General features: G+C 44.1%; 1 protein-coding gene across 7 annotated transcripts in view; it reads right to left on the bottom strand.

Moving 5' to 3' along the window:
- The window catches only part of LOC140394858 (double-stranded RNA-specific editase 1-like), a 424,458-nt gene that overhangs the window by 93,423 nt on the left and 308,006 nt on the right, over positions 1-23,029 (bottom strand). For 6 of the 7 annotated variants that reach the window (XM_072482047.1, XM_072482018.1, XM_072482020.1 and 3 more), the window contains 2 exons: positions 16,886-16,969; positions 2,555-3,540 (listed from right to left, as the gene is read on the bottom strand). In XM_072482047.1, the coding sequence (XP_072338148.1) occupies positions 2,555-3,540; positions 16,886-16,969 (1,070 nt within the window). The remainder of the gene's footprint in view (positions 1-2,554; positions 3,541-16,885; positions 16,970-23,029) is intronic. The other variant, XM_072482024.1, reaches the window with a different exon arrangement.

Here is a 23,029-nt window from a genome sequence, read left to right as displayed (position 1 = left end):
AACAAAGAGTCAAAGCTAACCCGGGTAATTAGTCAGTTAAAATGTCGTTTTAAAGTAAAACCGAGAATTCTGAAAAATAATGTAAATCTATAATTCCTGGTAAACACCTCAGTTCTAAGAAGTGCCCAAGTGATCATGGGAAGAGAAACTCAAATAGAAACCCATTGGAAGTGCCGAGGAGTGGTTTTAGCATCTCTCACATGAACTCACAGATCTGGAAAATATCTGTGGAGGCACATACAGAAAAATAATTAGAATTCTTCTAGGGACAGATCTTCACTGTTCTGCAGGAAATGATGGGGAACAGAAGGGAAGCTCTCAATGAGAAAAATAGCTTTACCAGAGTTGACTAAACTATTTAAAGGAATCAGATACAGGAATGTCTAGAATTCTGGCTCATCAAATACTCTCATGACAGAGAGAAGAGGGATTCGTCCAGGTATAACCTGATAGTGACAACTGGATACAGAAAACCCAGACTGAGTGGAAGGACTGTCAAAAGACAATAGAAGTTTCAACATACCATGGTGAACTTCTGCTGGAGAGCTAGAAGTGACCTTGAGATGATTCCTTTCATAGAACCATAGACATTTACAGCATAGGAGGACTCCATTCACCCATCATGTCCACACCAGTCAACAAAGATTTGTCTACACTAATCCCATTTTCCAGCACTTGGCCCATAACCTGGAGGCTATGGCACCACAAGTGGAGTATATCTGTGTGGTAGCTTGGCCTATTTTAAGGGGCGATACTTCACGGGCCAGGCCTAGAGCCTATGGGGAAACAGCACACAAACGTAAGCCTATCAGGATTTTAGGTGCGAATCTTTCTATTGGGGGCTTAGTCAGAGTTAGCCCAAGAGTCACCGGAACAGGACCTGTGTATTAGTTGTGCTATCTAGGGCATATAGTTCGCCTTAGTTCAATGAACCTCTTTTGTGTTTCAACACTGCCTCGTCGATCGCTTTGCAACATAACAATCGGCCGGTAGGGTATAATGAAAGTATTTCATAAGGCATTTTTCAATTGCTTTAGTTTACAAACTTTTCTTTAGTTTGATATACAAGTTGCCTGCTAATTAATGTTTGATCCATGTTTATTTTAGTTTGTTTGTTACAGTACAACTCTTAAAGCTGAAATCTTGTCCTTCGGTTATTTCCATTGGCCATTTGGGAAATCCACCTTTTTTCAAAATTATCGGTCTCTATGGCAAAAAATTAACGAGTGTGATGTTACTTTTTCTCCTGCCTATTCAAGTTCATGTTTGTTACTATTGTTAAAATATCAAGCACTGATAACATTGCAGGTTCTTGGCTTGTAGGGTTTGCTCAGTCAGTGTAGAAAGTTAAATTAACAGATTTATCAAAATTGCTATTGATAGTAGCTGAAAATTTGAACAAAAGGTGTCAAACAAAAAGTGAGATTCCCTTGAAGATTAAAGCCAAGCATTTGCCATTATTTAAAAGCTTTCTGAGACAATTCTTTTTCACAGAATTTTTAGTACACTTTCAATTTCTTATTAATTTGAAGAATCACAAACACCTTACCTGGAAAAGGCAGAGCTTAAATTGGTGCAACCTTCAAGAGATAACATCTATACAAAACATTTGTTCATACATTAGTTCAAGCCGCAACTATTAATGTAAAATGCAGAGTATAGGGCAGAAAGGGGACCTGCTCACTAGGTCTTTGTGTCATGTGAGTACCTTTAAGAAATGGGTGATTATCAAATAGCTGCAGTGATGTCAGAGTGTGGGTGGAGCTGGGCTGTCTGTCTGCTTTTACTTTCGTTTTTGAGCTGGCAGCTACAACGAGTGTTTAGTTTTGTTTTCAGAGTTAGAGCTGCATCCAGCCAAACAAGGAGTAATTTTGATCTCTTTCTGCATGAAAAGAATGTCTTCAGATCACTTGGCAATTTAAAAGTGATAACTGCTCTCAGTAGAGAATTTAAACCTGTTGTTTTTGTTAAAGAGGGTATTTGTCTTATGGATGTTGCTAGGAAAGATTAAGGGTTACTTATAGAGTACTGTATTCTTTGGGGGAAGTATTTGAGTTGATAGTTGCTAAGATGTTTACTGTGGGTTTATAAAATGTTAACTGGATTCATAGAATAAACAATGTTTTGTTTTAAAAGTACTTTAGATCTCTGTTGCATCACACCTGTAGAGTGGGCCCTTGTGCTCCCCAGAACCAAAATCTTTTAAAGCTGTTGGTCAGGTGAACTTCATGATACACTTTGGGGTTCGCTAAATCCTGGCCCGTAATATTTGCCAATGACAACAGGAACTGCAGAGAGTTGCCATGGGCAACGTATTTGAAAAGCAGCAGATTTGGAATGTGCCCAAGCATCATGCCTTATGAGCTAAATTTAAGGTGTACTGTAGTTGGCTGATGTTGTACGGAAAATAATCTGTTTAAAACATACACTTCCATTTATACAAGTTCATGTTCCTACCACTATTATTACCGAATCTTTCAGCCTATCTTTAAAGAGCATTTCTCTCCATTATGCTCAATAGCACCAAAGCCAAGAAGAAAAACAATTTCCTTACCTGAGGCAGGTGAAGCTGAAGACCTTCACTAGGAATAGGCTGCCGCGATGGTGTCGAGTCCAGCTGCATGTTAAACAGAGTCTGAAGGGTTGCTTGAGCTGCACGAGCCTTTGCCAACTTCTTGTTCCTCCCTGACCCTTCAAATGTCTGCCCATCTACAATCACTGCCATGATGAAATTTTTTGCATGGCTCTCTCCACTTTCAGAAACAAACTCATATTTGAGTCCTGGGCGCAGTTCATTCAGGATCATGACTGGGTTCTTCCCACTGGTCATGGCAAAAGGAGATGGAGCAGTCACCGCTGACTGACCTACAGTACTTCCTCCAACACCACACGAGACACCAAAAGAGTTATAGTCACCTGAACTGAAAGAGCCATCTCCATTAGACCCCAAGAGATAAGGATCATCTCCTTGTAGTGGGGTTTCAAATCCATTAAAAAGAGTATCTGGAAAGTCAGAATGATCTGACGTAAAGTCTGTATTAACATTCAGCATTCGACCCATAGCCAGGTGGGCCTCAGAGGCATTTGGAAACTGAACAAAGGATCTCAGGGCTTTTTCAGCTACATGTAACTTGGCTTTTTTCTTGGTGGGCCCAGACCCTTCAAAGTTTTGTCCATTGACCTCCACAGCCATGATAAAAACAGGAGCATGGACTGGGCCAGACTGAGATAACAACTTGTACTGGAGGCCAGGTTTAATCTCATTTAATTGCATTAATGCATTCTTTGGTAGAATGGGACCTGGTGTTTTCTTCCTCTTCTTGGCACGAAATTTAGGATGTGAGTGGCTGTTATTTCCCTCTTCCAGTGGCCTTTTTCTGTTAATGGAGGAATTGCCGCCATTTGAAAGCTGCGCCTCACCAGGAGCTTGACTGTTTTTCTTAAGAGAGATGTTCTCCAGATTACGGTTCTCTTTTACGTCAGTGCTGCTTGAACCTGTGGTGCCCAGAAAGAGCAACTTACACGCCTTCGTTGTAGGATCTTGTAAATGCAAAATTTAGAGATTCCTCATCTGTCTTTGCAACAGAATGAGTGATGTGTTTGAGATTCATCTTGGGATGCAAGAATTTGGATTCAAGCCAATAATAGAATGTAACATAATATGTATACACAAACAATTAGAAAAACACAAATAAAACTGAAAAAACTAATTACCTAAAACAACCCAAAATGGTAATAAATTCCCAAGGATAAGAACAGCAGATATTTCAGTGTGGGGAAAAAGTTAAGTGGGAATATTAATATTCAACATTATCATGACACAAGGTTCTACACTGCAATATTATGTATAGTTCAGATAGGTAAAACATAAAAATGCCACATCTCAAGTAGCAATGAAAAGAGCATGATCAGTTTTCTTCAGGGTAAAAGATATGTTTTGTCGCACTGTTTATATTTGTGACTTGACAACCATCAACCTCAGAGATAAATGTATTAAACTACAAGTTACTGACAGAACCCACCCCATTTAACTTTTAGCCTTTTATCATTTTCTTCAGAAGCGCCATCAAGGTCCAGTAGGTCTGCTTCTTTGTTAAGTCACTCTGTAAATGACTGTTAGAACATGAACAGAAATAATTTGTGTGATGATTGGAAGATTTAAAGGAAAATTGGATTCTAATTGTTTTGGACAATTTAAGGGCTAATATTACAATAGTTATGTATTTTAAAAAGGAGAGTTTTGTTCTCAAGAGATTGCGTAGTTTTAGCAGCCAGCATGTAAAATTGACCAAGGAATGTGTTTTTCAGTCTGGGCTAATGCCTATTGGTTTGCCTGGGAAAGTGCCTGGGGAGTTCGTGTTATTTTGCAGGCTGCAAAGATGATTTATTTTTTAGTTTGAAGAGATGAGGTCATTGCGGAACGGAGTTCTGAAAGGCAGAGGGACATTTTGAGAAGCTGTGGAGAGAGGCAGTTTTGGAGAAAGCTGTAGAGACAGGATTTTGGAGAAAAGGCTTTTGGAAGTGAAATCTGATCTGGCAACCCCCCCTTGTGTTTTTTAGACCACAGATAAAGGCAGTTTTCTTTCCCAGTAGGATAGGCAAAAAAGATTAACAATATTTTAAAAGCAGAGAATTCTTGTCTGAAGACAAGGAAGAGGCTGAAACTACGGAGTTGAAGCAGCTATTTGAAGATGTTCAGCCAGCTTCTGAAGGGGTTGCACAAGAGTCAGAATCTGTCCTGTACTGCAAGTATTATTCTATGCCCTGCTAATTGAAAGCTGGATTATACTAATTGTAAGATGTTCTTTTTCGGGTGTGAAGTTTAACATTGTACTTATAATAAGGTTTTGTTTTAGAAATACCAAAGCCCTATTTTTATCATGCAATCACTCCTGGAGCGAATCATTCTCATCTCACAGTCTTAAAATAAACTAAAATATTGGGGTTTCGGCCCAATATCCTAGTTACTGTTGGGGTCTGATCTGGGACTGTAATACTTGTATTTATGATTCATAATTTGTTTTTCACCACCTTCTTACAGAATGTGCATCTCCAAGTGGGGAATGGCCAAGCTTTGTTCAACTACACCAATGGGCAGCAACACCAGGCATTTTGAAGAGAGATATTTTCAAAGATACATGTTTTTACATATATGTACTTAAACATGAGTTGAGTCCTTCATTTTCAGAACAAAATATGAATACAATTGTAGAACCCTGCAGCACATCTAAAAACAGGAGGTCATACCATTTGGAACATTTTAGGATTAAATCTTAGTTACCACAGCTATGAAAATCTGGCTGATGGTGCAGACAGAAGTGAATGTAAATATCATTCAGTTTGATTTACAATCGGCTATCAGGTAGAATTCACGCCCCCAGTACATTCACAGTGTGTGGTGTTGGTTGCTGGGATGGGGGATTAAAAACACACTGTTCTCTCATACACATCACCTCATTCCATTCACAAAGCTGATAGAATACCAGTCAAATTTTCATTTATAACATCCTTCAGCAAAAGGTCCATAGGTTACTCCTTTGGAGCTCAGAAAAATATCTGTAATGCAGGAGTGGGAATTCCTAACACCCGGCAGACAGAAGAGGAACAGGAAGGGATAAAACAGATGGACAAGCATTGTGGGAAAAGAAAAGATGAATCAGATAATTTTCATTTAGAGTGGCAAGTTGGTCACCAAACATAGATTGACCGTATTTACAAGCACTTCTGGGAGTATCTGATTGCTGGCGACATCATGGATTTCCCCCACACTATTATAAAGATGTTGATGATACAAAAGAAGAGGTGCTGGAAATATTATTTTTAGCTTAGTTTACAAAGGTAGCAATTCTGTGCTAATACTGGGAGTTATAATTTCTCTATCGGTTTAGGTTTTATCCAATCACCAGTGTAAGAATTTTGACTATTTGTTTTCGGATATTTGATGCAGCTGCATATATGGAACATCTGCAGAGATGGTTGGATTTAGAATAATAACATCTGATGAAATGCCTGAATTTATATGACTTTGTAGCAAGAAACATGAGACACTTGCATGAAGACCTGGATCTGAAGCCGATCAGGTGATCTATCTCCATGAACAGTAACCTTTCTACTGAAAAATAAATTTATTCACTGCGTAGAGGATAAAGGAGACCCTCGTGGGATAATTTTAAAACGCCACAACGTCAATGATGTTTAATATGCGAACAGGATATAATATTTGGGATTGTACGCTAAAATCTCATAAGCCAAATACAAAAAATGGGGTGAAATCACTGGAATATCGTTAGCCGATGACATAAAAGCATGTGAATGGAATTTATTTCAGTAAGCATGTTCACAGGAATGGATAAGGCGAGACAATTAGTGAACTGTTAGGAGAAAATCTAAATTAGAGTTCAAAATCCACATGCAATTGAATATATCTCCAAATGCAGCTGAATACTCCCAAGAGTATGCACAATCAGAAACCCAATATACTTATACATATAGGACTGTCCAAAGGTTTGGCAATACACAGAAACCATTTTGCTCAGTTGCTTGTCCACTCCCTCTGTAAAAAGAGTTTTGTTCTGAATCACACCAGAGGGGCCTTACCTAGAGAAAGCATCAGAATTGAATGCATGAAAAAGCTTAAGAACACTTAAAAATCAGAAGTACACCAGATCGGAAAAAGAACGAGATGGAACAAAAGAACAAAGCTTAGCTTGAAAAAGAAACAGAACAAGACTCTTGTGATGAGGGTGACTGCACTTGCTGTAAGATAATCTAAAATCCTTCCTTATTCATTCTTCGCCTAGTCCAACTGAGTTATGTCCAAGTGGAATGTTTTTTTATTTGAAGGAAATGCATTCAACTGTAAGTGAAGTGTTAACAAATGAGAGAGAATATCAAATACTTCCAATATAAAGCAGTCAGAGGTTCTTTTGAATAAGATTACATGGAGGATTTGAAATATTACTGCTATAGTTTAGGCTTTCAGGAAACAAAAAATACATTTAAATGTCATTCATTTTGGGGGGAGATGGTGACATAGTGGTAATGTCACTGGACTAGTGATCCAGAGGCCCAGGCTCATACTCTGGGGACAAGGGTTCAAATCCCACCAGGGCCGGTGGTAGAATTTCAACTCAATTGAAATTACATGACTAAATTAGGACTATAAAGCTATAAAGCAGGTAATGGTAATCGTGCCAACAATTGTCAACTGTTGTAAAAACCCACCTAGTTCACTAATGGCCCTATAGGGAAGGAAATCTGCTGTTCTTATCTGGTCTGGCATACATGTTACCTCAGACCCACAGCAATGTAGTTGTCCAAAGATGTGCAGGGGTTACGAGGATAGGGCAGTGGAGTGGGCCTAGGTAGAGTGCTCTTTCGGAGGGTTGGTGTAGACTCCATGGGCTAAATGTTTTCGTCTGCAACTGTAGGGAAACTTTGGACTCTGAACTGCCCTCTGAAATAACCTAGCAGCACACACAGTTCAAGAGCAATTAGGGATGGGTAACAAATGCTGACCTTGCCATCGAGACCCATATACCATGAAAGAATATTTTTAAAAATAAGACCAAAGCATTTAGATTCTCTCACACAGGGATTGAGTGACAAGGTTAGTTATGAAAAAACATTGTGAGAATTATTAAGTAACGAAGAAAGCAGAAAGGTTGAAGCGTGACAGCCACAGGATATTCTAGCAACATTGTTTGAGTTACTTGGACTGTTGATGCTTATTAATTAGTTTCTGTATAGAAAATAATTTAAAAACTGTTAATGCTTATAATTACAGTTTGCAGTAAAAAGAAATTAAGGAAGTAATTTTAAATATGTTTGAAAGTAATTAGATTACATGCATATTTGCTCACTTTTAGCTAGTAAACATAAAACAGAGCTTGTACACCTGGGTTTTAGAATGCAAATGCTAGCATTAGTAATAGATATTTCTTAAGGATATCCAAATGATGCTAATACTGGATAAATGAGACTTCACGATAAAGAACTCCCTTGTTACTTTTTGGTTTCCAAATGTAGCATCATTAGGATTTGCTGTGTGATTGGAATATGATCACCTTCTTCTTCCTTCTCTTTCCTCCAGTTGATCTTGGGAAGGCTAGTATCTAGACCAACACAAAGCTATCAATGCAAAATCACATCAGACTACAGAACTACCCTTTTGAAATCCCGTCACTCTTCCAAATGGGTTTAGCACAGGAGTAATTGAATTTACTCGCAAAACATTCTTCAACTAGTGGTAGAGAATTCAAAGCTTACATGTGCTGTTGTTTCACTTGGATGTGGTGCGCATTGTGCGCGCTGCTGGTTTTTTTTCCAAAACCTGGCCAATTAGTTACCTTTTTTTAAATGACCGTTTGTTATGAGAACACTACATTGCAGGCGACTGGACTTGTATCCATGCTTACTGCAAGGCAGAAGTGAGTGCGCTGAAAAGAGTAACAGAAATGTTGACACTCTGGCAAGATAGTAAAAGGAAAGGTATCCAGATAAAGAATAATGCAGTCTGCAAAAGTTCTTGATCAAATTAATTTCTTCAAAAAGGAACAAAACCAATTTAAAAGTACAGCCGAACAACTACATGGCTATGCAGTAATGTTGGTTAGCAAATTGGGCAGGAAAAAAAAAGTACTGCATCAAACTTCCAACACAGCCACTGACTGGGTTTAGTCCAATAAATTATAAATAATAAGGCAATCATTCAAGAGACACCAGCGCTGCAGATCAGCACACTTTCTGTGATGCTTTCAGAGATACGCGATTTGCAGCAGTTTGCCCAGATTGCTGGTGGTGGTGGAGAATTTGTTTCAAATAATCAAAATGTTTGCATTTTTAGGGAAGTTGATTTGTCTAATTAAACTGTATTTCATTCACAACTTCAGTAGTTGGGTTGTGTGCTCTACGTATGAATAGTTACATTTAAAAACAAACGTTTTGCTGGTCTTCCCGCTTTCAGATGCTGCATTAGGGGAGGGCTCGTAACTTGGTGACTCTCCGCTGAGGCCTAATGAATGTGATTATGGCGTAATTCCAGAAGATGGCCATTTGTAGGGAGCATACATCATAAAAAAAGGAAACAGATTGTGAAATTGATCTAACCCGAAACCCGAAAAACACTAGCAGGCTACAGACTCAGGCAGGGCTGGGAAATTGGACCATATATTTGTCCAGTTGTAGCCAACATCAGGTCTAGGTGTGACAGCTCCCCATCAGCATCTCAAATAGTATTTGTTGCTGCAGCACAACCCAAAGTTAACATTTAACAAATTAAGGAATTAGAGGAACGAACAAAAAGGGGGAAAAAATTAGTTCAACAATAAAATGCTGCATGTTTCACTTGAGTACAATAACTTAGGTTGAGGTAGGAAAAAAATGGCATTAAATACAGAGGAGACTGAAATCAAATTATGCTAGTCACTAGTTATGATGGTTGTATCAAGAAATCATCAAGAAAAGTTACACCGAAAAATAAATTCCAAATTTTTGTATTTTAATTTTTTTTTAAATGACACCTACCAATGATGCATAAACAAATATCACAGGGAATTAAACTGGCCTGGCCTCAGGAACACGTCAGAATTTAATGTGCACATATGAAGCCACATCAGCTTGAAGAATAGATCATTGGTTAAGGATGGTATTTTAAAATCAGTACAGGCCACTATGTGAATAGGGAAAATTAGGCTATCATATTTCATGATTTGTACCGAAAAGAGCAAAGAGCTGAACATCAGTCCCGGCTAAGATTCTACTGTTTAACCATAACAGAAGTTCTCCCACGTGGGAACTCTTCCAGCACTAACTGTTTCTTTCAAAGATATGCAGAATTCCTCTCCCAGTAGTTACTCTGCAAATGATTAGGAAGTGGTTGGTTTGCACAATCTTGCTATTTAACTGAAATGTGGACCTGCTTAAAAGTGTGCACTCTCTCTGTGGGAAGTATATATTTCCTTAAGCAAGGAGACCAAAAGCATATGCAATAACCCAGGTGTGGTGTCGCCTGGGTGTATATAATTGCAACAAGTCAACTTTACTCCTATACTCAAATCCTCTGGCAATAAAGGCAAACATACCATTTGCCTTTCTTTTTTAAAATAAATTTAGAGTATCCAATTCATTTTTTCCAAGGGGCAATTAAGCGTGGCCAATCCACCTACTCTGCACATGTTTGGGTTGTGGGGTGAGACCCACAGACACAGGGCGGATGTGCAAACTTCACATGGACAGTGACACGGGGCCGGGATCGAACCTGGGTCCTCGGCGCCGTGAGGCAGCAGTGCTAACCAGTGTGCCACCGTGCCACCTGCCTTTCTAACTGTTTGCTGCATCTGCACTCATGAACCAGGTCAACCAGTTCCATTCGGACATCAACACTGCCAAATCTCTCCCCATTTAAGAAATACTCTATATTTCCATTTTTCCTACCAAAATGGATAACTTCACATTTTTCACATTCCATCTGTCATGTCATCATTTTTGGCCACTCACGTACTCTGTCCAAATTCCCGTGTAGCCTCTTTGAATTCTCCTCATAATTCATATTCTTACAGTTTGAGGTCATCAGTAAATATGGAAATATGATGTTTGGACCCCACATCCAAATCATTGATATGGATTGTGAATAGCTAGGGCCCAAGCACCAACCCTGCAACACACACTAGTTACATTCTACCAACCGGAAAATAACCCTTTGGTTCCTTCTGTCCGTTAACCAGTTCTCAATTCATGCCTGCTTTTTTTTAAACCACCAATCCCATGTGCTCTTATTTTGTGTACTACTCTTTTGTGTGGGACATCAAAAACCTTCTGAAAATCCAAACACACCACACCCAATGGGTCCTCCTCATCAAAAAAACTCCCCAACAGGTTGTCAAACATGATATCAGTCTCATAAATCCATGCTGACTAGCCAATCCTACCATTATTTTCTAAGTGTTCAGTTATCACACCCTTTATAACAGATTCTATAGTAATTTCCCTGCTGCAGATGTCAGGCTAACAAGTATGCAGCGCCCATTTTTTCTCTCCCTTCTGTATTAAATGGTAGGGTTACATTTGCTACCTTCCAATCTGTGGGAACCATTCAGGAATCTACAGAATTATAGATGATTACCAATGCATCCACCATCTCTATGGTCACCTTTTCAAAACTCTGCGATGTACATCATCAGGTCCAGAGGATTTAACAAATTTCAGTCCCATTAATCTCTTCAGTACTACGTCTTACTAATGCTAGTTTCATCCAGTTCCTCATTCCTCTTAGTCCCTTGGTTCGAGTATTTCTTTTTTTTATAAATTTAGAGGACCCAATTATTTATTTTCCAATTAAGGGGCAACTTGGCCAATCCACCTAATCTGCACATCTTTGGGTTGTGGGGGTGAAACCCACGCAGACAAGGAGAAAATGTGCAAACTCCACACGGACAGTAACCCAGGGCCAGGATTTGAACCCGGGTCCTCAGCGCCGTAGTCCCAGTGCTAACCACTGCGCCACATGCCGCTCGGTGCGAGTATTTCTGAGAGTTTTGATTGTACCTTCCTCAGTGAAGAAAGACACAAAGGGCACGATTCTTCCAAAAATTTTGAAGTTTGTGGCGGTTTTGCAGGGAGTTTCCCACCAGCTTTGCTGGCGAGTTCCCCACAGCTATTCGATGCCACTTTGTTGGGCCCTGGCGAGTTTCCCACCGGTTTAACCTACTTACAATTTTTTTTAGCACTGGGGAGCTGAACCCGGAGAGCAGGCCGCCATTTTGAAAGGGTGCCCCGATCTCGAAATGAGATTGTGGGTCCCCCACACCTCCCACCCATGGGCAATGTCACCTCCCACAAACATGGACACTACCCCACACCCCCCAAGTGAGGACATCCCGCTATGAGGTCACTGGGGGTCCCCCCATCCTGACCCCCAAAGCCCCCTTCCAGTACCCCCTCCCTTTCAGGACCCCCACCCGCCACCTCTCCAACCTCCCAGGGGCACCTGCTTACTCCCGCTGCACTCCCAAACCCTTCAAACACCCACAACCCTCATTTCATGGGCATAACCCCTCTTGGCACTCGGGCACCCAGGCAGTACTCCTGCCAGCTTGGCAGTGCCATCCAGTCACCTTGGTAGTGCCTGGGTGGCAGACCAAGGTGCTAGCTGGGCAGTGCCAATGTGCCCACATTCCAGGGGGAGGACCAGGGAGCCACACTGCACTTATCCTGACCACCCAGAGGTCTCTGATGGACAGGGGGAACCCCCCGGGTGCTGTTCCGCCTCGTCCACATTTGTGTGGACCAGCACTGATCGGCGCCCGGCTGCAGTCTCCCTGGGGATGCCGGAGAATCGACTGTGGCTGGTGGATCCCAGGCAAGTAGGTCGTAAGTAGGTTTACAGCCTACTTTCGCGAGCATCATTTGGTTCCCCCCTATTTTAGGCGGAGTTCCTACTCCGACATCTTGCGGGACTTGGGTGAATTCCACGAGGCAAGGAGGCGTCGGGAGGTCCACTGGAGGGCTCTTGCCGGATTCTCCAGCCACGCTGTGGGCTCGCTTGAGTGCAACACAGCAAGAGAATCACGTCCAAAGTATTTGTTTAGTTTCTCTGCCATTTCCCGATTCCCCATTATAAATTCTCCTATCTCTTCCCATAATAGGTCCACATTTGTTAATCTTTTCCTTTTTACATACTGGGAGAAGCTTTTATAGTCCATTTTTATGTTTCTCGCTAATTTACTCATATCCCAGTTTCTCTAGAATTCCGCAAAGGAGGACCAAGAAACCGGTAAAAAGATCCCAATCCTCCAGTTTCCTACTTTTTTGACAACGTGATAAACATTTTCCTTTGATCATAGAATGAACCATTGAATTTACAGTACAGGAGGCTTTTAGGCCCATCGAGTCTGCACCGGCCCTTGGAAAGAGTTCCCTACTTATGCCCACGCCTCCAGCCTATTCCCATTACCCCACCTAACCTTTTTGACACTAAGGGGCAATTTAGTATGGTCAATCCACCTAACCTGCACATCTTTGGACTGTGGGAGGAAACAGGAGCACCCAGAGAAAACCCACACAGATATGGGGGGAAACTCCACACAGCCAGTCACCCGAGACTGGAATTGAACCCGATTCCCTGGAGCGGTGAGGGAGCAGTGCTTACCACTGTGTCACCTTGATCTAATGCAACCTTTAACTTCTCTCATTAGCCACGGTTGGAACACTTTTCCAGTTGGGCTTTGCGCCTGAAAGAAATGTATATCTGTTGTAAACTATGCATTAATTCTTTAAATGCTAGCTATTGCCCGTCTTCCACCAAGCTTTTTAATGTAGTCTCCCAATCTACCACAGCCAACTTGCCCCTCAACTTGCCCAACTTTGAAACGTAACGTGAGATTCTATCATATTATGGTCACTTTTCCCTAAAGGCACCCTTACAACAAGTTTTATTAGCCCTTTCTCATTTCACAATACGTGATCTAAAATAGCCTGTTCCCTAGTTGCTTCCTTAATAAACTGTTTCAGAGAACTATCATGAATAAATTCCAGGACTTTGTCCTCTACAGTGCTTCTATTAATTTGGTTTCTCAGTCTACATGTAAATTAATAATAATAATAAAAATCAAATTTTTATCACAAGTATGAAGTTACTCAGTGAATTACCTTTGTTACATGCACCTCTAATTTTCTGATTTATACTGTGCCCTACGTTCCCACGACTGTTTGGTGATCTATAAATAATTCCCAATGTTTGCTGCCCCTTGCTGTTGCTTAGCTCCACTCAAACAGATTCTACATCTTGATCTTCTGATCTAATATGCTCTGCTTCCTTTGTATCAATCTCATCCTTTATTATCAGCGCTAGCCCATCTCCTTTGGCTTTTTGCCATTTCTGTAGGTTATTTAAATCCGAAACATTTAACTCTGTTTCTCTCCACAGATGCTGCCAGACCTGATGAATTTATCCAGCATTTTCTGTTTTACTTTCAGATTTCCAGCTTCCACAGTATTTTGCTTCCATCCAAATTACTTTAGTTGTTATCTAATTTATAGTAAAGATAGCTAATGTACGAAGTAAAAAGAAAAATCAGTCTGTATATCCAAATAGGGCTTATGTAGCGTGAAGATGTAATGCGCAATTGCTTGCAAGAAGTGTACTAGATCAGCAATACAAAAGAAACACACACAAATGGGGAGGGGTGAAAGTATATCAAGGCCTGTGGGAGAAATTAAGAGGAGAAAAATCCTCATCTAATTGAGAATAAAGAACACAGAGATACAATCACTTCCCACTTTTTTAAAATTTGAGGCCCAATTATTTTTTTTCCATTTAAGGGGCAATTTAGTGTGGCCAATCCACCTACCCTGCGCATCTTTAGGTTGTGGGGGTGAGACCCACGCAGACACGGGAATCACTTCATACCTACTCAGCTGGTTGAGTAGCACAGAATGACAGAAATATAGCAGGGATAGTAGTAGGTTGGGGCAAATATTTTTTCCAAAATTATTTTTCTGAAAACATCTTTAGTTAAAGTCTCTCAAAGTGTTCAATACAATTATCAGCTACTCTAAAGCACAAAATCTAAGGTGTTGATGGCACAGCGTTTATTTTCTTGGATGCGGACCATCGTTTACAGAAGATTTAGAGTTTTTATATTTTATCTGAAGCATTTTGAAACAGCTCGTCACCGACAATGAACATGCACTGGATTCACCTCAACCCCCACGTAAAGAGTGGGAGTGACGTAAATTTCATTGAAAACTACTCCCTGTCATTTAGAAATTTAGTTATATTTCAAAACTTCTCCCAGTAGCAGATAATTACTGGCAGAAACAAATTTTAATTTACTTGTTTAAAAAAAAGTCTAAATGCAAATATGGGATTAAAATCTGGTCTTCTACCAAAGGGTCATTCCGGTCAAGGCTATACAAAGAACAAAGAACAAAGAAATGTACAGCACAGGAACAGGCCCTTCGGCCCTCCAAGCCCGCGCCGACCATACTGCCCGACTAAACTACAATCTTCTACACTTCCTGGGTCCGTATCCTTCTATTCCCATCCTATTCATATATTTGTCAAGATGCCCCTTAAATGTCCCTATCGTCCCTGCCTCCACTACATCCTCCGGTAGTGAGTTCCAGGCACCCACTACCCTCTGCGTAAAAAACTTGCCTCGTACATCTACTCTAAACTTTGCCCCTCTCACCTTAAACCTATGCCCCCTAGTAATTGACCCCTCTACCCTGGGGAAAAGCCTCTGACTATCCACTCTGTCTATGCCCCTCATAATTTTGTATACCTCTATCAGGTCGCCCCTCAACCTCCTTCGTTCCAGTGAGAACAAACCGAGTTTATTCAATCGCTCCTCATAGCTTATGCCCTCCATACCAGGCAACATTCTGGTAAATCTCTTCTGCACCCTCTCTAAAGCCTCCACATCCTTCTGGTAGTGTGGCGACCAGAATTGAACACTATACTCCAAGTGTGGCCTAACTAAGGTTCTATACAGCTGCAACATGACTTGCCAATTCTTATACTCAATGCCCCGGCCAATGAAGGCAAGCATGCCGTATGCCTTCTTGACTACCTTCTCCACCTGTGTAGCCCCTTTCAGTGATCTGTGGACCTGTACTCCTAGATCTCTTTGACTTTCAATACTCTTGAGGGTTCTACCATTCACTGTATATTCCCTACCTGCATTAGCCCTTCCAAAATGCATTACCTCACATTTGTCCAGGTTAAACTCCATCTGCCATCTCTCCGCCCAAGTCTCCAGACAATCTAAATCCTGCTGTATCCTCAGACAGTCCTCATCGCTATCCGCAATTCCACCAACCTTTGTGTCGTCTGCAAACTTACTAATCAGACCAGTTACATTTTCCTCCAAATCATTTATATATACTACAAAGAGCAAAGGTCCCAGCACTGATCCCTGTGGAACACCACTGGTCACAGCCCTCCAATTAGAAAAGCATCCCTCCATTGCTACCCTCTGCCTTCTATGGCCTAGCCAGTTCTGTATCCACCTTGCCAGTTCACCCCTGATCCCGTGTGACTTCACCTTTTGTACTAGTCTACCATGAGGGACCTTGTCAAAGGCCTTACTGAAGTCCATATAGACAACATCTACTGCCCTACCTGCATCAATCATCTTAGTGACCTCCTCGAAAAACTCTATCAAGTTAGTGAGACACGACCTCCCCTTCACAAAACCGTGCTGCCTCTCACTAATACTATAGTCCAATTTAGAATTGTACACTCTCCGGTAACATCTAATAGTTCATTTCTATTGCAATCTGGGTGACAGCACCTCAGAAAATTTGGAATTTTAACATTAGAAATCAGGTTTTCGGATACTTTCTTTAAGCTGACCAATTGATTTTTTAAAAAACGTTAAACAATGAAAATAGCAACATTTAGATTGTTGGACCAAGCAAACCGATCTTGCATAGAAGCTAAATGTAACAGTGACTACTTCCTCAACCCCACCCTTGCGTGGGTCTCACCCCCACAACCCAAAAGATGTATAAGATGGATTGGTCACGCTAAATTGGATTTTGTTTTAAACTACAAAATGACTTTTTTGATGGACATTGCCCCAGAACAAATTGGTTCCATCACAGTGTTTAGCTCCTAGTCACCCCTGCAACCCCATTGATCAACTTTCTTTGTACTTTTGCAATGTAAAATGTAAAAAATGCCACACTTTAGGGTTAAGATATAACTATAAGGCACAATCTGAAAAAGGCAATGCCACGCTAATCCATTCAAAACACATAAAACTGCTCTGGTGTTTTATCGTAATGGATTTGTAAATTAGGCAATTTCAAGGTTTGGATATGTCATAACAATGGTCATCAGAGGGTCATGCTCATAAGCTGAAATAGTCAGCAGTCTTACTCATATTTTCACCATCCTCATCACCCACATCCAGGGGATAACACCTCTGCTGGCTTCTCAACTGCTGATATCCAAGCGATTTATCTGCAAGACAATAAAGATGATCATGAAAATTGCATGTTTCTTTGTTCATTGGGCAAACATTACAGTGAACAGCACAGGAAAGATAAAATCCTCAGTTATGAAGAAAAGAGCAGAACACAGCTATGTGGAAGGAAGTGAACACATGCCATTCTGGAATAGGACAGACTCCTGTTTATTATCCAAAAAAACTGCAAGTTAACACATCTCAATTTTGTTGCTAGCAAATAGAGTGCGCATGGGCTGTGCCTTCCTAACTTTTGCCACTGGCCCATAGTTAATCGTAGAGAGCATATTTTCCTATTAGTAATCTTGGACTTTGTTTGCTAGCACCATGCAGAACTGGTGTTGGAGAATAAAAACATAGGGCGCGATTCTCCGGAAGGATTTCTAAGGGTGGTAGTGAGCAGGAATTGCCGCGAGCTTCCCGGCGCTCAACCCAGCAAATCTCGCTGCAGATGACGGCTCACCAGCTGATTCACCAGGACCATGTTCACCAGCCCTCCGCTAACAAGAGCAGCACTTAAGCTGCACTTGCTCCGTCAACTCGCAACAATGGTGCCGAGGAGACTAGTCCCAAGATTCGGGGACGTTGGCCTGGGGAGGCACCTGGACACGGTGGAGGCCAGGAGGGATGTCCTCTTGCCCCGGATGTCCCGGAGGGTGAGCAAAAAGCTGCCAGTGCTGCCTGGGACGAGATGGTGGCAGCAGTCAGCTCGGGGAGTGTGACCAGGAGGACCGGCCTTCAGTGCTGGAAGAAGGTCGACAGCCTACACCGAGCAGCACGAGTGAGTAGACACCAAAGCCACCCCCCTCCCCTCATAGGGAGCATCCAGCCCCCCGCCCTGCAGGTGACCGAGGACAGATTGATCACTGACCACATGTCCATTCTCCTGCAGGTCCTCCAGCTGACGGCCCATCCCGGGCAGCACCCTCTCCTGACTCCGAGGAGAACACCTCGGAGGAGAGCTCAGAGGACGCAATCGTTGTAGTCACGTCACAGCTGTCATCCCCACCCTCCACCAGTGCAGATACACACACCTGGATGGTAAATGTTAGTGGACAGGCTTCTGGGGCACAATCTGGTCAGCACCACACTTCTGCTGATGCACATCTGGTGGAGGCAAGAACCCCTTGGCGAGGCAGAAGTTAGAGGTCTGCTGGACCCCAGGACCCAGCTGGGTCCCAATCTGCTACAGAGCCTCTTGAACAGAGTTACCTGGAGCTGATGGAGATGATAAGGAGCGGCCAGGACATTCAGAGGAAGATATCAGCGTCACTCCAACAGATCCATAGCCGATTGGAGGAGTCCCAGAGGCTACGGCTGCAGGAGATGGCGTCAGCAATGAGTGACACCGAGGCTAACACTGCTAAGGTCGCAATCGCAGTGGAGAGCCTGCTGCACAATGCCAGCACCATGAGTGAAGGTGTCCAAGCGTCGCTCAGTCATAGCCGAGGGTCACGACGGAATGTCTGCCTCGCTGGGGCATGTCACCCAGCACCAGGCTGACCTTGATGAGGTTCTGCGGGACATGTCCCACTCTCACATGGCATGGCCGGGGCATTGCGGAGCTTGCCCCAGTCACTGAGGAGCGTTGCCGAGGGTGTCAACGCCATGGTGCAGACATTGAGGAACCGCCAGTGCTGGCAGAGCCAGATGATACGGGGGAGCCAGGGCTCAAACCATCTGCCGCTGTGTCCCAAGGTGGACCCCAGGTCCCTGTGGGCACCAACCAGGAGGAGGGGGCGCTCGGTGCCTACCCAGACCCATCCCAAGGGCGTCGACAGTGGCCACCAGCTCCCCTGAGTTCCACCCCTCTGATGAGGCCACGTCTCGGGGTCAGCACACGGTACAGGGCGGCATGGCTGTACATATGCCACAACAAGTGAGGCGGGGCCCTCGGGCCCCAGAGGACGCCCGCCAAGGGCATCGAAGGCCACGGCACAAGGAAAGCAGCTGGCTGCCTCCACCTCAAATCTGCATCCTGGGGAGACACCTAGACGTAGTGGTACAGCGAGGAGGGCAAAGCACATCAAGGATCACTGAGGGCACCGGGAGATGGGTGGACGCGGTAGGTAGGGTGTATGAGGCTGTAGAGGGTGAGGGTTGGGGAGCGCTACCATTGGGAGAGTGGGGGGCCTGTATTGAACAAGAAACAAACTTGTGCACAACAAATAGGATGTCTCTGTCACTTCCTTCTGCAATGCATCACCGCGTGCAAGTGATGGGCGTTAGCGAGCACTCAGCAAACAGGCAGGGGTCAGACTATGGCGTAATTGAGGAGCACCAGCACTCAGCTTTCTGCGCGTTATCACCACCTCCTGCCCTCGGCAGCGACACGCTGACACAATCCCAGCACCCTGGAGTGATGTGACACATACCCTGGGAAAGTGGTAAATGGGGGTGGTGAGTGGGTAAAGGTCGCGATGACGGAGGGCCACGTCATCAGTGAAGTGGGCGAATATGAGGGCCTCCCTGGCCCGCCGGGCTTGCCGGACCCTCATCGCTGAAGCCTGCAGCCTCTGGCTGGGCCTCAGGTTCCCCCCCCCACCCCGGCCTCGTCCTCCAGCCCCTGCTGCTCCGGCGCCTCCTCAACATCCTCATCCTCGTCCCCCCTCCTCCTCGGAGGTGGCCACATGTTCCTCGTCACCAACCTCCAGCTCGTCGGTTCGCTGCTGTCCGAGGTGGTGGAGGACACAGCAGACCATAACAAAGCGGGCAACCCGCCGGACGGGGTACTGCAGTGCACCACCGGAGCGGTCGAGGCATCGGAACGGCATCTTGAGGAGTTTGATGCATCGCTCAATGACAGCCCGGGTGGCCACATGGCCCTCATTGTACCGCCACCGCTTCAGTCTCTGTCCTCCATACTGTTGTCATGAGCCAGGTCCTCAGCGGATGCCCGTATCCCGCAAGAGCCAGCCGCCCATCCGGAGATGCTCCTCAAAGAGGGCAGGGGTGACCGACTGCCCCAGGATGTAGCTGTTGTGCACACTCCCCGGGAAGGGTACACACACGTGCATTATCTTCATCTGGTGGTCACGCACAGGCTGTATCTTGAGGGAGTAGAATCCCTTTCTGTTAACATAGGGCACCCCCAGATGGCCCGGTGAGAGCAGGGCAACATGCGTGGCCCTCATTCATGTCCGAGCATACAGGACATTTGTGACCTGCCGGATGCACCTGTGGGCTGTGATCTGCGAGATACTACACAGGTCCCCGCTCGAGCCTTGGAATGATCCCATGGTGTAAATGTTCAAAGCTGCAGTGACTTTCACTCTAACTGGGAGCGGATGTCCTCCTCCTCCACGTGGTGCAAAGTCCGTGAGGACATGGCACAGATGCCGCACCGTCTCTTTGTTGAGGTGGGGCCTCCTGCGGCATGCGCTGTCATTTGTTCGCATGACCAGCGACGCTTGTACACCCTGGGCTGTCGCCGGACTTCCCCCTCTCGGTCCCTCCCTGGCCTGATGGGAGGCCGGGTCCTCAGGGTGTGGGGTGGGGTCCGGCACATGGGTCGCTGCCTCGAGCATCTGCAGACGCTACTGCTGCTGCCGCCTTCTCCGGCGTCTGTCCGCATCGCGCAGCACCACTAGGGCAACCTCTGCGTCCAAAATCCCTGCCATAGCGTTCAATATCTGTAAGGCATTGGGAGAAGGTGTTAGACTGATACGCAGCAGTATCGCCCACCTCGGGACCCTCCATTCCTACACTGATGACCCCCCCGAACCTGGAACGCCCTGCTCATGCATATGCAGCCCCCCTCTCACCGGACACCAGACCCTGTACATTGGGACCGGGCACTGGTCCCCCCAGTGACACGCACCCCCCCAGTGGCACGCACCCACCCTCCGACCGTGGGCATGTCCTTGGAGCTGTGTCCCATACCCTGTGTGTTTGGATGTTGGCTGCAGCGTGTGTGGTGTTGCCTCCCGCAGTCTTCAGGTACACTGTCCAGGCATCGTGGTCTGATTGGGATGCTAGACATTGACTTCCATATGCTACATGTCCCACCCACCCAGGGGAATCCACTTGGCTTGTGCAAAATGCTCACCTAACCACGATAGCCAATTCCCTAGAAGCTATAACCTTCAGCTGCACGGCCAGAGGCCTCAGCAGTTGTTGGGGGTTATGGGTGGTCATTGGGGCAGACGGTTGGGACAAGGATTGCCGGATATACATGGGTTGGCACGGTGGTGCCGCGAGCGGTTGCCCCCTCCCCCTCCCATGGCAGCCAATCCCTGCGGAGGGTCTCCCACCCGAGCACAGAGGCAGCAAGCTTAGTGCCCCCGGGCTCTTTTCCTGTGAGCAAAGATGGCTACTCACCTCCTCAGCTCACCACAGAAGCCCTTCTGCCAGGTTCACGTTTTTAAAAAGGAGTATTAATCGGCGCCAGCGTGACCACTTGCTGGGAGGCTGATGGATGACGGGAGACCGTTGGATAAGGGGTGGTTCCCGTTAACTGTATGGAAATGGTGCTTAAGTGAAGATAATTGGTTTCTCGCCACGCTACGGCGAGATCCCGATTTCGCCTACGGGAGCAGGCCGGTTTGCCGCCTGGTGTGGATCTCGTTTTTGGCCTCCCTCACTATTCACCGGCCTCCTTCTACTCGAGCATGAGCGTAACGAGGCCGGAAGATGCCCAAAGTTTCAAATAAGCTAATGCAAGTGTTAAAATCCTCTAAGTATGTGCAGTCAAGACAATGCTTTGAGAACACACTTTTAGTCATCCAAATGAACCTTGAGGAAACTGGCAATCAGAATATGAAACAAGGGTAATGCAAGAGAAGAAAATGCTTTATCAAGATAAATGAGTGGTCAAAAACATGTAAATTGACATGCAAATCACTACTAATTTTATTAAATTTTACCAATGTTCAGCTGCTTTTTGCAAACAAGGTAACAGACCAAAAACATACTGGGATATCGATCTGCAGTCTATTCTCTGAAATCAGTAGCATTGGCACTGTGCATTCTTTGAACTCCATGATTAGCAAATGCACGTTCTCCGCACTTCAGTGTGTTAGCGCTGAATGTTCTCTGATTTCAGTTGAGGACCAAGCACTTTCTTGACTCGAGTGCTCATTCTAGACGCTCTCGGAAAACAGTAATACCAACACTTTGCCTTGTTACTCTGCGTATCTGAATTCAGTAGACTGCCTGATGATTCCTGGATCAAATTACACATGGCAGCCAAAGTGTTGGATGAGTTTTAAGTGCCCACACCCCATTGGCGGGACAAAGTCTGCTCTTTCCAACATAGTGACGGAAATAGGATCAAGCCAAGCTTATTTAACTCTTAACAGCTCTTAATATTCGGAATTAAGCACAGGTAGGTCAGAGGTAAAATGGCAGAATTGTGATTCCGTGTGCTCTGGGAACAATATGAAGTTTTTACAGAACTTCCACCCAGATAAAAGCTTTAAAATTGCACCCAAAGAAAACTGCAAATGTAAATGAAGTCACCTTCAGAAAAGGTGTGCAATAGGACAGTCAAATACAAACAAACATGTTCAAAGCCAGTCACATGAAGCAACCAATATTCTGAGCTCCCATCATTCTAAGCAAATTTTTCACACAAAGTAAGTGTTTAAATAGAACTGAGGATAAATATTATTTGCAGATAGCATGTGTTGATTTGGCTGGCATAAGATACACTTAGAAAATAAATTGAGAATTTTGATGTGCAAGAAAGCTCTCTGTAACTGTGGTATCTTCACTTGGCACATGTTGGGCTCGGGCTAATTTGAAGACGAGAGAAAAAAATAATTTGTGAGGATAGCAGAACAGCTTTGATATGCCAATACATTTTTAAGATAAACAACATTTGGTAGAGATTATCATAATGTCAAAGGACTAGTGCATAACAACTGTCTAAAATGAGAAGGGAGTTAAATCAAATTTCTGCATTTAGAACAGCACTATAACTTACTGCCAGATAGTGAAAATAACACATCGCCATCCAACTTCACACTTGCCTATCATGTCACGTTCTGTCCAAGTTCCTCAATTCCTGTTTCCAAATATCACTCCAAGTCATGTCACCCTCAATTTTCTATCTC

Source organism: Scyliorhinus torazame, chromosome 2 (assembly GCF_047496885.1).
Source record: "Scyliorhinus torazame isolate Kashiwa2021f chromosome 2, sScyTor2.1, whole genome shotgun sequence".
NCBI classification, from domain to species: domain Eukaryota; kingdom Metazoa; phylum Chordata; class Chondrichthyes; order Carcharhiniformes; family Scyliorhinidae; genus Scyliorhinus; species Scyliorhinus torazame.
The sequence above is the reverse complement of the archived record's forward strand: the minus strand, read 5'-3'. Positions and strand labels throughout refer to the sequence as shown.